Below are 14,937 nucleotides of genomic sequence, written 5' to 3' on the forward strand. Positions count from 1 at the left end.
AGTTTTTAAGAGAACTGTTTAAATCTTTTAATGAGATCTGATGTGTGATGTTATTTCTTAATAACTAGATAAATCTTTTTTAATGCTTTTGTGTATCTTTTCCTTCCATGCAAGTCATTTTTAATGCTTTTGTGTATCTTTTTCTTCCATGCAAGTCATTCTCGTGTGTTTTTTTTCTTGCATCTCTAAATGACTCTTCAAATGTCTTTCAGGGTTTGCCTTTTCTCTAGCAAGTTGTTGGTATATATTAAGAATTCCTAAAAAAAAATAAAATACATGTTTTCACATAAGGTGGAAGATACAATCATAGGGAGGATTGGAAGGGTTACTGAGATACTGATACTATAATAAGTTTATTACTGATGTTTATCCTTACTTTTCAGCATATTCTGACTATTTTAATGTTTTGTAAGAAAATTATACATAGATCAGAATCTGTAGTGAGTGAAGAGTGAATGAGAGCTGGAGTCTGTAGGGTAACAGAGGATTCATTTAGGATACAGAGAGCTAGGTTCAAATCCCATGTCAGTTTAGCTTCCATAAACAGAGCCCTCACTGGTGGACTGTTGGACTGTTGGTTGGACTTGGATGCTAAGAGTGGATTTGGCTTTTGCTACCATAATCAAAAGTATCCATGATTAAAAAAACAAGCAAACAAAAAGCAGGCAAGCCCCTAAAAAAGTCTTGTTCTTCCTCAATTACTTTTTCTGAAGAGTATAGCTACTTCACGCATAGCTTGTTTAACCAACATAGTTATGGTTATCCAGGTACGACATGTTTTGCATTTAATTTTCCTTACAACTTTTTGAAGCTTTATATAAGTGAATGTCTATAAATAATACATATATAAGTTAATTTCTATAAGTAATAAATATATAGCTAGCCGCCACTTCACTTCACTTCACTGCACACACGTTGCAGTGTCACTACTACTCAGGAATTTGTAATGCCTCTCAAGTATTGGTGTATTTTTCCTGGTTAGAGAAGTTCGCATCAGAATTTCGGCTTAGTTTTTTCCACAGCTGCAAAAAGAATTTTGAACTACGAGTAAAGACTTCAGACCCAGAAACGAAGTCTGATATGGAGGTTCAATTATTCATTTTCATTTCATGACTTTTAGGTCTTTTATTTATTTATTTATTTTATTTTATTGGGCTGATTTGTGGTGCTTGAAAATTTAATCAGCAGAACTTTGTATCTTTTAAACACAGCATAAGTGAATTAAAATAAAACCTAAGTCACTAGGAAGCCTGAGTCATTAATTTTTCTCTTTGAATGATTCACGTCTCTAGCAATGTTATGCCAATATTAGGGCAGCACCACTTGTCACCCAGCAGCGGGCAGCCAGCAGCGAGCTTTAGAGCCTGCACGAGCAGTTACTGGGACACCGATGGATCCTCGTACCGCAGTAAACAGTGTTGTTGCGTGACCATCTAAAGCGTGTCATTCTCTCATATTGGATTTTTCCCTTGCAGATTGTGGGGGCTGTGGTTCAGAAATAAAAAATGGGCAGTCACTGGTTGCCTTGGACAAACACTGGCATTTGGGCTGTTTTAAGTGCAATACATGCGGCAAGCTACTGAACGCAGAGTACATCAGCAAGTAAGTTGAGTGGAGGAGCATTTTCCCTTGCTTTCAGTGTTCTTTTAGTACCAAATAATTAATTCAGCATTGCGTATCCTTTAGTTTGTGTTTATCGGTGTTTGGAGATATATAAAAGATTAGAGATTATTACCTAAATTATTATCTAAATTGTATGAAACAGAAAAATTCAAATTAAGAAAAGTAGAATTTGTCCATTTACCTGAAATGGGACTTGTCAAAGCTATAGAAAGGCAATGGGTGGAGTATGCCCTTAGTTATCTGTCTGACTTCGCTCTTTGTGATGCTGTAATGTGAACAAGCAGATATTATCCTTTCCATGTGTTTCACATAAGCAAAAATGTTCTCAAAAAATTGATTAAGGGAGTACATATCATGCTTTTGAGCTGCTCCAGGGCCTCGTGCTGTCAGATTTGGACTGAATGTGATGATAGCGATGAGAGGCAGCACAAAGCACACACACACAGACCAAGTCCCATGTCAACACTCGTATCAGTCCGGTGAGATACAGGGCTTTCACTGGCCAAGGCATCTGGGATTAATTTCTCCTTCAGAGAAGTGTGTTGATATGATGAAATTTTCCTAAACGGTTAAGTAATTCAATCACCAGTGCCCAGAGATGATGGAGTTTCAGAGCCGATGTCCCACTGACTTTCAACAATTCTTTGGATTTAGATTAATACACGTATACGTTTAATTTCACAGCTTGCACTGGAGTCTGAGAAAACAGAATTTAATAAAAGAGTGTTCTTAAATAAGGTTTTGCATTATCTCAAATGTTATGCTTCTCTGCTGTATTTTGGTACAGTGCTTTTTTTGCTTGTTATTTAATAATAAACCCTCCATAAATTGTAAAGATGTAGTTATTGTGAAATCCTCTTTAAAAAAACCCACCTAAATGCCAAACAAAATAACTCAAGAGAAGAAACATCCTTGCTTCAATTAATTCAATTAATTATTGTGGTAACGTATAGGTTAGTCTCTAAGCAATCCAACTTGTAGCCTATAAAATTAATTCTTATGTTTCTCCAGGGAAATGTCTAATAAAATTATGCCTCTGCTAATAAATCTGTCTGATCATGGGCTGTTTTAGCATAGCACACTAAACATTTAACTATGTTAAATCTGGACCACAAAAATGATCAGAGGGCTGGAACACCTTTGCTATGAAGAATAGCCGAGAAGAGTTGGGGTTGTTCAGCCTGGAGAAGAGAAGGCTCCAGGGAGACCTTATAGCAGCCTTCCAGTACTTAAAGGGGGCTTATAAGAAAGATGAGGACAGGTCCTGTTGCGATAGGACAAGGGGTAATGGCTTTAAACTAAAAGGTTGTGGTGATGAAATAACCGTTCACATAGTACATGAATGTACTGCAAGATCTCTTCTGCTGCTGAGGTTGAAGTCTCTTAGTTATTACTGGCCTCCACGGAGCAGGTTGCCGAGTTGGTTACTCCATGACTGTCTTTAAGCAAGTCCAGTCAAGAACGTCAGTAGACTTAGGTGTTAATCAAAACTTGGTCAGTTGAGAAATTACTTTGAAGTCTAAGCTAAATACAATTAGATAATAAATAAAGAGTGAAAGAATAATACATAGAAATGAGTATATTTTTCCAGAGTGCGAAACACGTGGAAGAATTTAATGAGTAACACTATCAAAGCAAATGGTGTGAGAGTCTCAGAGACTGTGTGTTGTGAAGGGGAGAGATGATGGCTGAATTCAGTGACAAAGCAGGAAAGTGGGATCATGGTAGACTCTGAAGGGCCAGGATAGTTCATTAACTATTCAATTCTTTACAAAATTAATAAATACAAGTATTTGGGAGGGGTAGAAGTCCACAAACACCCTGTGAAGTGTTGAAGCATTAACAAATTTTAGCCGTGTAATCTCCCTACCTAGAACAGTCTCTGTTGTTCTTCTCTAGGGATGGCATTCCATACTGCGAAACGGACTATCATGCAAAGTTTGGTATCAGATGTGACAATTGTGAAAAGTATATCACAGGAAGAGTGCTTGAGGTAAGGAGAACCTGTCGTTCAAACACATCTCAAAGTGTAAAAAGGGACTTGCTTTTTTGGTTCTAGTTATATGCTCACAAATGAGTGTTAAAGCAGCAGTTTAATGTTACTTTTGTGAAACACTTGGAACTTTTTCTGTAATTCTTTTCTGTTTCTTCTCCTAATGGTTTGATAATACTCATATTCCCTAAATGGATATTTGTGGTACTGGAGAACATTCAGGTAGCAGAATTAATAAGTGAACGGGTTATCAGGCACATTTTAATACTTACACTAAATTCCTTTGTAATTTCTGCTCTTCAATTCTGCTTTATGTTCCTCTGAGTTAGGGTGTTGCTGCTGAAAAACTAAAATTAATCGTTTGAAATGTATTTTTTCACCCAGAAATGAACTACGTTAACATTAAAAAACCTTCAAAAATGTAAGTGGTGACCAGTGGAAGCTGCTACGTGTTTTCAGAGATGTCAGCCTTTGGCACTGAATGAAAGGTAGTAAGATGGTGTGGGCTGTGGATTATATTTATATTTGATGTGATAAAGAAGAGAGAGGTGAATGCAGAGAGGAGAGTGCCATGGTAAAAGCTCTAGCAAATTTGGGGTGCGCTTACCCATAGCAGGTTGCAGGGAGCAATTAATACTAAGATGAGAGAAGAACAGAAGCTCCAGTTTCTCCACTGACTCTTGGCTTTGCAATAATGTGTTTTTCTGTCCTGGTTCTTGCCTTGAAATGTCTGTCCAAAAATACTACTTTTATTTGGTAATATTTTATCCGCAGGATGGTTAAACAACAGCATGTGGTGTGATGTGATTAAGAACTGGGTCCTTACTGTCTCTGTGGATGATGAAAAGAAAAAAAAGTTTAAAAGATTTGCATAGTAACAGTGCTGAGTTGGATCTGTGGGACATGTGGCTGTATCTTTCATCTGACTGCTTGGTCAGAGCATACTGAACAGGAAGAGAATTCCTTGTTTTTGTTATAGGTGGACCAATAACTAACTTGAGAAAAGTTAATTCTTTAAAGCTGTTGTAGGAATTTTACCATGACTGATTACGTCTGTCATTGTAGATCTAGGTGATGTTTTCAGTTAGTGCGTGTGTGCCCCTCTCCTCTCCCCTTCCCTAATGTTGCTCTGGTGACAGTACTGTAGTACCGATTCTCTTCTTATTTTTGTACCGGTGCGGGCTGGGAGTGACTTTGATTGAAGTCTGTGGCATTTAACTGTGGAAAAAATACTGATGCAACATTCTGAAATCTTTTTAAAAACAAGATGAGGAGAAAGAACTTTAACAATCTGTAAAAGCACAGCAGAGTCAGATAGCGTCACTGTCAAATAGGAAAGATAGGATGAAGTTAGTGTGAAGCAGGCAATGGATTTCAACAGATACCATGATATTTAATGTCTGGAGGCTTGTTACAACAACCTGGAAACTTTACGGTCTATAATCTTCTTTTCATAAGATTGTATACAACATTTTGTTGGGTTTTGTGCAGCAAAACTATTGAAGCTTGAGTATGGGTGAATGTCCTATGCCCTAGCATTCTGCTGTCACAATAGGTCCTGTTCCTCATCACGTGTCCCAAAATACCTGCTCCCATCCCCTCTGTTTTCCTGTGAAGCATCTCGAGAGCTTTCTTTACGTTTCCACTGCCTGTTTATGTGGTTAAGAGGTGACACACAGTATGAGGCTCCTTCCATGGTGGTCAGCCTGTGATTTCCATGAGCCTGTGGACCTCTGTAAGGGATCACCTTAAATGGCCATTGAGTTTCAGTGTTGACTGTGGAGAGCAGTCAGATGGGAGGTAGGACGTACACCTCATTTCATTAGGAAGCTAGCCTGAAAGTCATGACCTAAGCAAACAGATTTGAAAGAACGCAGAGACCATATCCGTAGCTAACACGGTTAAGTCATTTGTTGTTCGTCTGCAGCAGATGGACTTGTTCGAAAGGCTTTGAATTGGGGCTGACCTCTTCTGTCTGTCTGTCTGGTATCAAACTCGGTGTGTGTTTGTCACCGGCCAGCTTGCTGGTACGTTTGTGTATCTCCTGATCAGGAGGACAGAAAAAAGAAAAAGTAGCCATTGCTGGTTTTCACTGGAGGGTGTATTTTTTTTGTGGAATTGTCTGGAATCCTGAAACATTTTTCAAAACTTCAGTATTTCTTTTTGTTATCTCGAATATAATCTGGAGCTACAGAGAAGTAATAGGGGCAAATTGCTATTAAAGTGGGGGAAAATCTTGACAGCAGTACTTATTAGGCAGAGGAATAATCTCCCAAGGGAGCTGCTGGAAGCTATCACTTAGATTGTATTAAAACAAGATTGGACAAGGCACTGGAAAATCTACATTAGGGAACAGTCCTGCAATGACAAAGGGAGGGACTATATGACCTAATAGGATTTTTTCCATCTCTGATTTCTCTGATAATGTCAGGAGGACAGCTGCTTCCACAATTATTCTGTGCCCAGATTTTATAATATTGTCTCCCTTTCCAACACTTGTTCATTTTAAGTGTTTATTCAGCAGAGGAGGAAGGGAGAGTCAACTAGTGTGAGTTACAGATAACTTAGAAAAATATGGCTGTTTTTGTAGGTTGCCAGCCAGATACAATGATGATTTAGTTACTTAAATTCTTCCTTCAGCCCATTTTCTGAGGGCTAGATTCATTCCGTGTAGTAAATGGGCTTAAACACAGGATAGTTCTGTTTATAATTCCTTTCTTGTTTCTTTCTTCCACTCCAGTCCACCTTGGCTTGCCCCCAGTCTCCCAGGGAACTTGTACTGGAAAAGCTACAAAAGAAGCTGAGGAACTAATTTACGGACACCATAAATTCTTCTATTGCTTTTAAAGGCAACAGTTTTGCTGTTCTTTTTACAAAAACCCTGCCCGCCAGTGCTTTTATGGGCCAGGTTTGCTTTGCTCGTGAAGCATACGGAGCCCCGTTCAATACAACATCAGTCCTCTCCTAGAAATTGTGATGTTTTATCCCTGACCATATATATTGATAAACCTACCATCTTAAATGGGGAGCAAGGGCTGGCTGGAGTTTACTTTATAGTTTGATTTAAAATGCAGTGTGACTGAAAACCTTTATGGAGAAAAAGGGTTTATTTTAGTGCTTATGCTGTAGCTCTGTTCCCGGTCCATCAATAGCTAAAATCATGCAATAACACAGAAAATGAACACATTTTAAAATAACAAGCTGTTGATTTTTATAACCAGTCATTTCCCTTTTGTCATGCTGCAATCTATTTCTCTGCATTTGGCACTAAAAATATTTTTTCCTCTCTTTTCCTATCACAAGCTGTTATTTATTAATTAAAACCGCAACTTGTGCTAATAAGCATATCATAAAAATAGAAAAAATAAGTGTAATTGCCTTTTTTTTTTCGAAAATATACTGTATTTTGCATGATAATCCAGAGCCTGATACAAACCCCTTTCAATCAAGAAAGTACTTTCCGTTTGTTTCATGATCTTTAGTCAGTCTTCTATCTGTGTTTTACTTGGAGGAGGCAGGGGAAGGTCACCTGCCTCCCAGTCCTTCCCACATGACAAGCCACGCAGAGGCTTGGAAGGCTGTTGAGGTGCATGGAGGAGCTGTCTGACAGCCAGTGATTCCTCCTGGTCCCCTCCTGGGGCACATGCCTGGGTTATCTTAACATCTGATATTTAGAAACTCAGTTCCAGCAAACTCTGTATTTGTAAGTGGTCCCCGTATAGTTATTAATTCTTCTGATACGGATTGATTTTTAGCTTTTTTTATCTTCTCCCCATTAATTGATGAACTCTAAGGAGAATTTATGGAGAACAGTCTTAGTTCCTCCAAACTTTTGTTTTGCAAAACCGAATGAGCCAAATTCTCCTCTGCTTGTAAAGTCAGCTCCAGGATCTTCTGGTGATGCTGGTGGACCTTCACGCAGTCTTCCCAGCTGGAACCACCTTCTCTCAGCATGGGTGGACGTTGTACTCCAGATGATGCCTCACCACTACCTTGTGCAGTGATAGTAGCCCCTTCCACTGTTTCTAAAGAAAGTACTTTCTCTGGTATGTCTCACACTTGAGAGTGGGTTTTTTTTTTCTGTGGTTTCGTTAACATTGACAGTCTGTAGCAAGATATGACTTAGTGAGGGGGTTTCTCTTCATCTACCGTTTCAGCTGTTGATGTTGCTAGAGGAAGCCTAGCTAGGAAGCCTTCATATCCAAAGATAACCTCCTGGGGATGTTTTGATGGCAAACGTGGTATAGGCTGCGAGGGGAGGAGTGATTGCTTGGATAGGCAACTGCAGCCCAGTGATGGCCAGGCTTAGCTGCCTCTTAGCAGACCTCCATGACCAACTGTTCTGGTAGCTGATGAACTAACGGGATCTCCGCTGCTACTAGCTGGTGGTTTGAATTTCATGTGAGTAAAAGTTAGGTGTAGTAGCATGTTGGAAGTTGTGCTTTTGGAAGGGTCTCTTGGGTTTTATGTACATGCAACTACAACTGTCCTGTGATTTACAGCTGGGCAGCTGCTGTGTAAATGTGTCCTACAAGTGCTGGTGAAAACAGCTGTATCACTTACTAAACGAAAAGATGGGTCCAACTACTGTATCTGACATCCTAACATGGCAGCATGGCTCTCAGTATATGTGGGGGAAGAAAGGGTTAACGTTTTTCTGGTTTACATGTATGTGTATATATCTAGAAAAGCATAATCAGTATATTTTTTTTTAAAATCTATTAATCATAACCGTATGTTACTTTAAGGGAACAAATGCAGTAGGCACTAGGCAGGAATGAGACTAGAAATGTCAATTATTTATATGTCATTTAAATGCCACTTGTACCTCAGTGACTTACTAATTAAACATGAATCTTTTTTTTTTTTTTTTTTTTTTTGTAGTTTGTTTTTCGGTTTGCCCTAGGGTTGAGCTGCTTTTGTTTGCAGCCCCATCTACTTTGTAAATCAATTGCCTTTCCCTCTGCGAAAGTCTCGGTATAGCAGAGAGACGAGACTAATTCTTTACAGCAGGGTGTACAAATTTCTGCCTGCAGTGTGGAAGAATGGTTCATTCTGAAATGTCTGTTTCCCTGCTGTTTCGCTAACAACAAAACCTAGTGATGTGTGAAAGGTACTTGAGCAGCTTATAATATAGGCATTAATACCGAAACGTGCAATAAAACCGGCTCCGTCTATACGAAGGAAGGGTTTCCAGTAGCATGGAGAGCCTTGTGAAGGCTGTCAGAGCGGCAAAAGGATCCAGGTGTCAGTGCTAATCTTCAGTTAGAAACTGCTCTCTACGCCAGTTTTCTCCCGTCACAAGAGAAGAAGGAAAACTGTTGGAAAAGATACTTCTAAATAAATCAGCATTAGCTCTTGTGAAAGGAAACCGTCTAAGGTAGGAAACGTTAACTAGCACTCTCAGTGCGTCGCGTTTGCAGAGATGCAAGGCGTTTTGCAGCTTGGGAATGGTCTCCGTTTTGGTGCCGCTAGCAGTTGTCTGGGGCTGCTGGTTTGCAAAGGCAGGTTAATCATCAGTGCATCGTATCTGAACTTGGCTGGGTAACTGTAAATTGACAGTAGACTTAGCTTTTCTGCTTTAAAACAGGCATCATTAAAAGCGCTATCAACCAGCATATAAATAGCAATGCAAATGTTTCTGACTTTAGCTTTTTCTGTAGCCCAATTGTATTGTTTTAGATACATTCACCTTATCTTTCTCCCACCCTCATCCTTTCCCTTTTTCATCCACTTCTCTCCAGAAAGAGAGAGCGAGCTACACTTATCCATATTTATTATCTGAACTGTTAAAAATTCACAATTGTTGACATGTCAGGAAAACCCGGTACATATTAAAAGGAACTGTTTGCATAGTTTTTACCCTGTAAATCAGTTTTTAGGTTTATTGAGGAGGAGCACTGAGTAGCATTTGGTGACAGCTTAAGCTATATAGCTCACATTTTTAGCGAAGGAAGGGATTCCGCAAACTCTTTCTGAATAATGCAAAAGAGAAGTTCAGAATTTGAGGGGAACAGTTTGATAGAGAAGAAAGAATGACTAATGCAGATTGTGTGGGCTCTTTTTCAGTTGCTTGCTTGCTTACTTTTCTGTTGAGGATTTCTCTCGTATGTATGGAAAAAGTCCCTCTGGTAGTTCTGCTGTGCGTTTGTGCCTGTGTGGGCTTGTATGTGTTAGACTTTCAGTGCATAGTTTGACTCTTGAGCCTGGCAGAGAGCTGAGCGGTGTCCGCTGTCTTTCCCTACGATGCAAAAACGTATTACCAGTTAACTGTCCTAAACTATCTTAACTGATTAATGAAAGCATCAAAGCAGTGATTCCAGTAGTCACCTTGGTACCTTCTGAGCCTCAGACACAAACAGCATACGGTATGCCAGTTACAGTGCCTTTCGCAGCGTGTTGCTGTGGTGATGCATTGTTATCTACTACTATTTGCCGGCATTTGAATATTTTGACAATGTGAAACATTGCAGTTTCTGGATGTTTTCAGTTCCTCATCCGATTACTTTGCATAATTTCTTTCAATTCTGGTGGTCTTCTGACTCGTGCCTGGGGCACGCGGCGGTCAGCCAGACTACTGCTCCTCACTGCCCTGTACCTACCCGTGATCCAGGCAACAGCACAAACGCCTCCCTCCAGCTCTCTCCCGTAACCATGACAGTGGTGCAGCAGTTAAGTGCACTTAGTGACAACTGGCTTTGTTGGTAAAGTATCTCCGGGATGCTCTGGCCCACGTGACAACGGTTCGGTGCGTCTGCTGATAGCAGGAAAGCAGTCTATGTGACTCATTTCTTGTGTCTTTAAGATTTTTCATTCGGCCAACATTCAGCATTTTTTGTGCTTCGTCAAATTTCTTTCCCCTCCCCGATGTAAGAACTTCTGAATGGTACCTTGAACTGGAAATGCGTGGATGAATCTGAAAGTAGCAACTTCCTACTTCCAGGAAGTACTGTTAATGTCAGTTCTGCATATGACAACGGCATTTCCAGTCCCAGCTAAATTTGGGGATCCAAAGTATCAGCCCTTATTCAGGCACAGAATGAGAGACAGCTTCTGTTCTCAGACGTTTGCAGCCTGGATCACCATGACCACCATGAAAAGAGCTGGCTTCATCTGATAAATCATGCTGCCTCTCCAGGACTGTTCGGTGTTGGTTGCACCTTCATTCTTCCCATCTGAAATGGGTGGGCTAAATGCACAGCTGCAAAGTTGAAAAGGAAGGGGAATAAGTCTGCAAGACATCTTTCTCCTTCTTCTCTCCCTCTCCCCTATCAAGGGATGGCAGAAGTGAGAGCCAGCTGCAGCTTGTCTTGGCCCGTCAGTGGGTTTTGAGAAGTGGGAGAGGAAAGTGGAAAAGACATTAAAGAGGTTGTTGAGCAAATGGAAAACATAAGCCTCTTCCAGTCTCAGTGGGTGGCAAGAAAATTTTGCAAAGCTGAGTTGAAAAAGACAAAAGGGGCAGATCGCTCATTGCGTAACAATAGCAACTGAATGCAAAATCAGTGATTTTAGGCACGACAGACCATTTTGGTTTAGAAGATCATGTACCAAATTCTGTGGAAAAAAAATGCACTGATGGTGTTCTCCAGCTTTTGCCTGACTGTAGCAGGGCTGAATTTGCTCCTGAGTCAGAACTTGTTTGCAGATGTCACAGAATGAGACTATATTTATAATAGTGCTGATTTTTCTTTCTAGTCTTTCTTTTTCTTAATTATTCCCTCTAGGGTTTTTTAATTGGTTTTTTTTATTTCTCCCGCAAGCTTTAGGAACTTCTCCTTCTGAGAGTCCGGTATATAGTAAGTCACCATCATTCTGAAATAAATGTCCCCGTTGGTACATTCGATCTGCGCTTTATACCTGGAAGAATAGAGTGTGTGGGAGGCAGTAAAAATGACTCAAATGTGGGTGGGAAGTCTCAAGGCTCTGCAGAGTACAGCAGGATGAGCCAGAACCAAGACAGTGTGAAATAACCGCACATGTGAGACAGCTAAAGCTGTAAGTAATGCTGCAGGTGCGTGTATTGAACATTTCTCATGACTGTTTCTTGGCATCTAGTGGGGTGATAAATGAATCCAGTATGGAGAAGATGAGGAGAAGGATTGATTCAAAACATTACACTACGTTTATGCTGGTGTAAACCCCGTTGAAAACAGTTCATTTGCCCTGGCACACTGCTGAAGTGACTCAGTGGTGAGTCAGGTCCACTGTGACTAAGATAATTAGTAAGAGTTTTCCTCCACATAATTCTCTCGTCGTCTCCTGGCTCTCACACTTTTCTTTCCTCGGCACTGTTGTGTAATATAAGCAATAGATATTTTGCCAAATACCTCTGCCTTGAAAATGTCGCCTGTCCCTTCATACCCAGTAGGTGACATGACAACTGTTTACTAACTTAACCAGTATTGTATACAACTATTACTGAGTAATCTCTCAAGTTCTTCTGGAGCATATGCAAAACTCTGGCTTTGCTATAAATGTGAATGGAGATTTTATGTGGTTACCCTTAAAGCTGGTAACTGAGCACAGTCTTCTACTTCAAGCAGCAAAGGTTATCTGATTTTCTGAATGTCATCACTCTATTTTGAAAATACCCTATAGAATCCAGTTTATGGAGCAAGTATAGTCCACATAACAAATAGTGCCACTATGTGGATGCAATGGCAGAGTTCGGACTGTGTGGCCATTGAACAACACTTGATGGTGCAGTGCTGTGCACCTTCTCCAGCATACTCTTGAGATAAAGACAGAAGGACAAGCATCTGGGCCCTAGATTTTACACAGCCTTTAGAATTAAACCCAAATGGCACAACCTCATGTTGAAGTGCTGGCTAAGAATGAGAGGGTTATACTACCAGGTGAGAATAAGCAAGATCAACCCCCTATTTCAGTCTAGAAGTGGAATAACTTGATAGGAAGATTTTCTGGGGCAGTTTTGTGCTTTTAGGTCAGAGAGGTTTTAAATAATAACTAATTTAGTTCTGAGAGGAGGGACTAGAATCTTAGCTCAGCCAAAACCAGGGAACTGCATTTACCTACAGAAATTGTGCATTTGCCTCCATAAATCAGTGCAGTGACTGGTTGGACCATTTAAAGTTGAAATTCTGTATCTCATTCAAGAGCTTTATTAAATTTCATAAAGACAGATATCTGGAGTTCCTTTTTATACCTGTATTTCATTATCAGTTTCCTGTACATCTCCACCACCTCAGAAAAAGAACATTTCATTCACGTAATAGCTTAATACCCCAGTAAAAACAGTCATTTGGGGAATAAATGAGGAAGTGTAAACAGGATGAATTAGATATTGACTAAAGAGTTCAGTGGTTTTCCACCTTTTTTGATTTGCATATTCTGAAAAAAAATTGCCAGTGAAGGTATGTACTCCTTAATGTTGAATTTAAAATGGTAGATAATAAACTTCTTTTACCCAGTGTTAAGACGTTTTTCTCCTCAGATCTACTCATATGAATCCACGGGCATAAGCTGAAAGTGATAGGGGATTCATTTATCAAGGTGTTATATCTTGATTTTACGTTCTGTTTCAGTATAAAGTACATCAAATGCATCTTGATTTATTTTGCTGTCTTATATTCAGTTATAAGTGCTTGGAGATGCATATGGGATATCTGGGGTCCTGGTGGGCATTCAGCTAAACCTGAGAGCAATGTGCCCTCGCAGTGATGAAGGCCACCAGCATAGAAGGCAGTTTCAACAGGAACACATCCAGTAGATTGAAGATAACCCCTTTTATTGAGTGTTTGTAAGACCACATGTAGGATACTGCATCCTACTTTTTGCATTCCCATACCAAAAGATGCTGGGTAACTGAATCTAGTTGGGTGGAGGGCCACCATGTTAGTTGAGGGGCTGGAGCACATCTCCTGTGAGGAAATGCTCAGGGAGCTTGACTTGTCCAACCTGGAGAAGGGATAGCTTCAGGGGGATCCAATAGCAACATAGCCATACCTACAAGGAGGCCTTTGAGGGTGTGGAGACAAGCTCTTTACTGAGGTGAATGGTTGGAGAGCAGGAGATAACTATCATAAATTGAAAGAGGGGAAGTTCTGACTGGATAAAAAGGAAAAAAAAAGTCACTGTAAGGATAACTAAGTACTGGAGCATTCTGCCCAGCAGTTGTGCAGTCTCCATCATTGGAGGTTTTCAATATCTGACTGGACAAATACCTGAACAGACTGGTCTGAATTGAGCGTCAGCCTGGCTTTGAGCAGGAGGTTGGGTTAGATGAACTACCTCCTGAGATCCTCTCCAACCTGAATTACCATTCTGTGGTGCACTCGCACACTTACTGACTTTAAACTGAATTACATTTCTACTATTAGCTGTACTACAAAGTGCACCTGAAGAAATGTCAGTGCCCTTTAATGAAGGAACGTGAATGTCCATGGGAATGAAAATTATTCAGGAAATGGAGGCAAAGTATAGAAAAGAGAATAATTTGTTGTCTAACTGAAGTTTTAAACTTCTTCCCATCACGACAGTACCTAAGTATTTTTCCCCTTCCCATCCCAAAGGGTTACTCCCTTCCACTTAAACAGATAGCAGCAGTCAGTCATATGTTTTTCATAAGAGTTTTAGTCCTTCATTTCAGGGTGAGAAGCTGCCTGATGGAAAGGCGTACTGATTGTCGCTGGTTTTGTGCTTTATTCTGTTTCCCTTTGCTTGAACAGGTGGTTGTCTGGTGATGACCCAACTCTCCAACAAATTTGTTCCATGTGAGAAGCTTCTAACTAAGAATGCTTTGTAACAGTCTTCTATTGGCTTTGTTTCTGGGTCATACAACTGCACTGTGCCTTGGCATACCAGCAGGCTCGGTGTTTTGTAGGCTGACTTCCATTATCTTTGTTCAGGATAGGATACAGTTAGGACTCCATTTGAAGATTTTAGAGTAAGAGGATGGAAGGATTTGGACCTACCTCAATAGATAACACTCAGTGGTAATAATGCACTATTACAGCAACTTGTTATACATTTAAAATGGAAAATATTCTTTGATATGATTGAATCATTGCAGCAGTCTAACCTTTTCTCACTTCCGCAAATTCTTTCTCCCAGCAGTAAAAAGTGTCTGTTACTGCTGTGCATTTTAATAATGAGATAGATTTTTTTTTTTTTTCAGGAAAAAGTTTACTGAAAAGTTTTCTCAGTGAAGGAACCAAATAATCACAAGTTTATTTAACACATTAAATGATTTTGTCAACTTTCTTTCTTCCCTCTAAATTGGAGAGGTACAAATTTGATGGGTGGACTGATCTGTGGATGAGGAATCGGTTGGATGGTCTCATCCAGAGGGTAGCGGTCAA

At 40.0% G+C, this 14,937-nt stretch overlaps 1 protein-coding gene across 1 annotated transcript in view; it reads left to right on the forward strand.

Annotated features, from left to right (window-relative positions):
• The window catches only part of ABLIM2 (actin binding LIM protein family member 2), a 117,620-nt gene that overhangs the window by 39,449 nt on the left and 63,234 nt on the right, over window positions 1-14,937 (forward strand). Inside the window, exons 5-6 of the mRNA XM_082482280.1 lie at window positions 1,476-1,602; window positions 3,523-3,616. Of these exons, the coding sequence (XP_082338406.1) occupies window positions 1,476-1,602; window positions 3,523-3,616 (221 nt within the window). The remainder of the gene's footprint in view (window positions 1-1,475; window positions 1,603-3,522; window positions 3,617-14,937) is intronic.

The sequence above is a fragment of the Vanellus vanellus genome (genome assembly GCF_965231255.1).
Source record: "Vanellus vanellus genome assembly, chromosome: 4".
Classification (NCBI taxonomy): Eukaryota; Metazoa; Chordata; class Aves; order Charadriiformes; family Charadriidae; genus Vanellus; species Vanellus vanellus.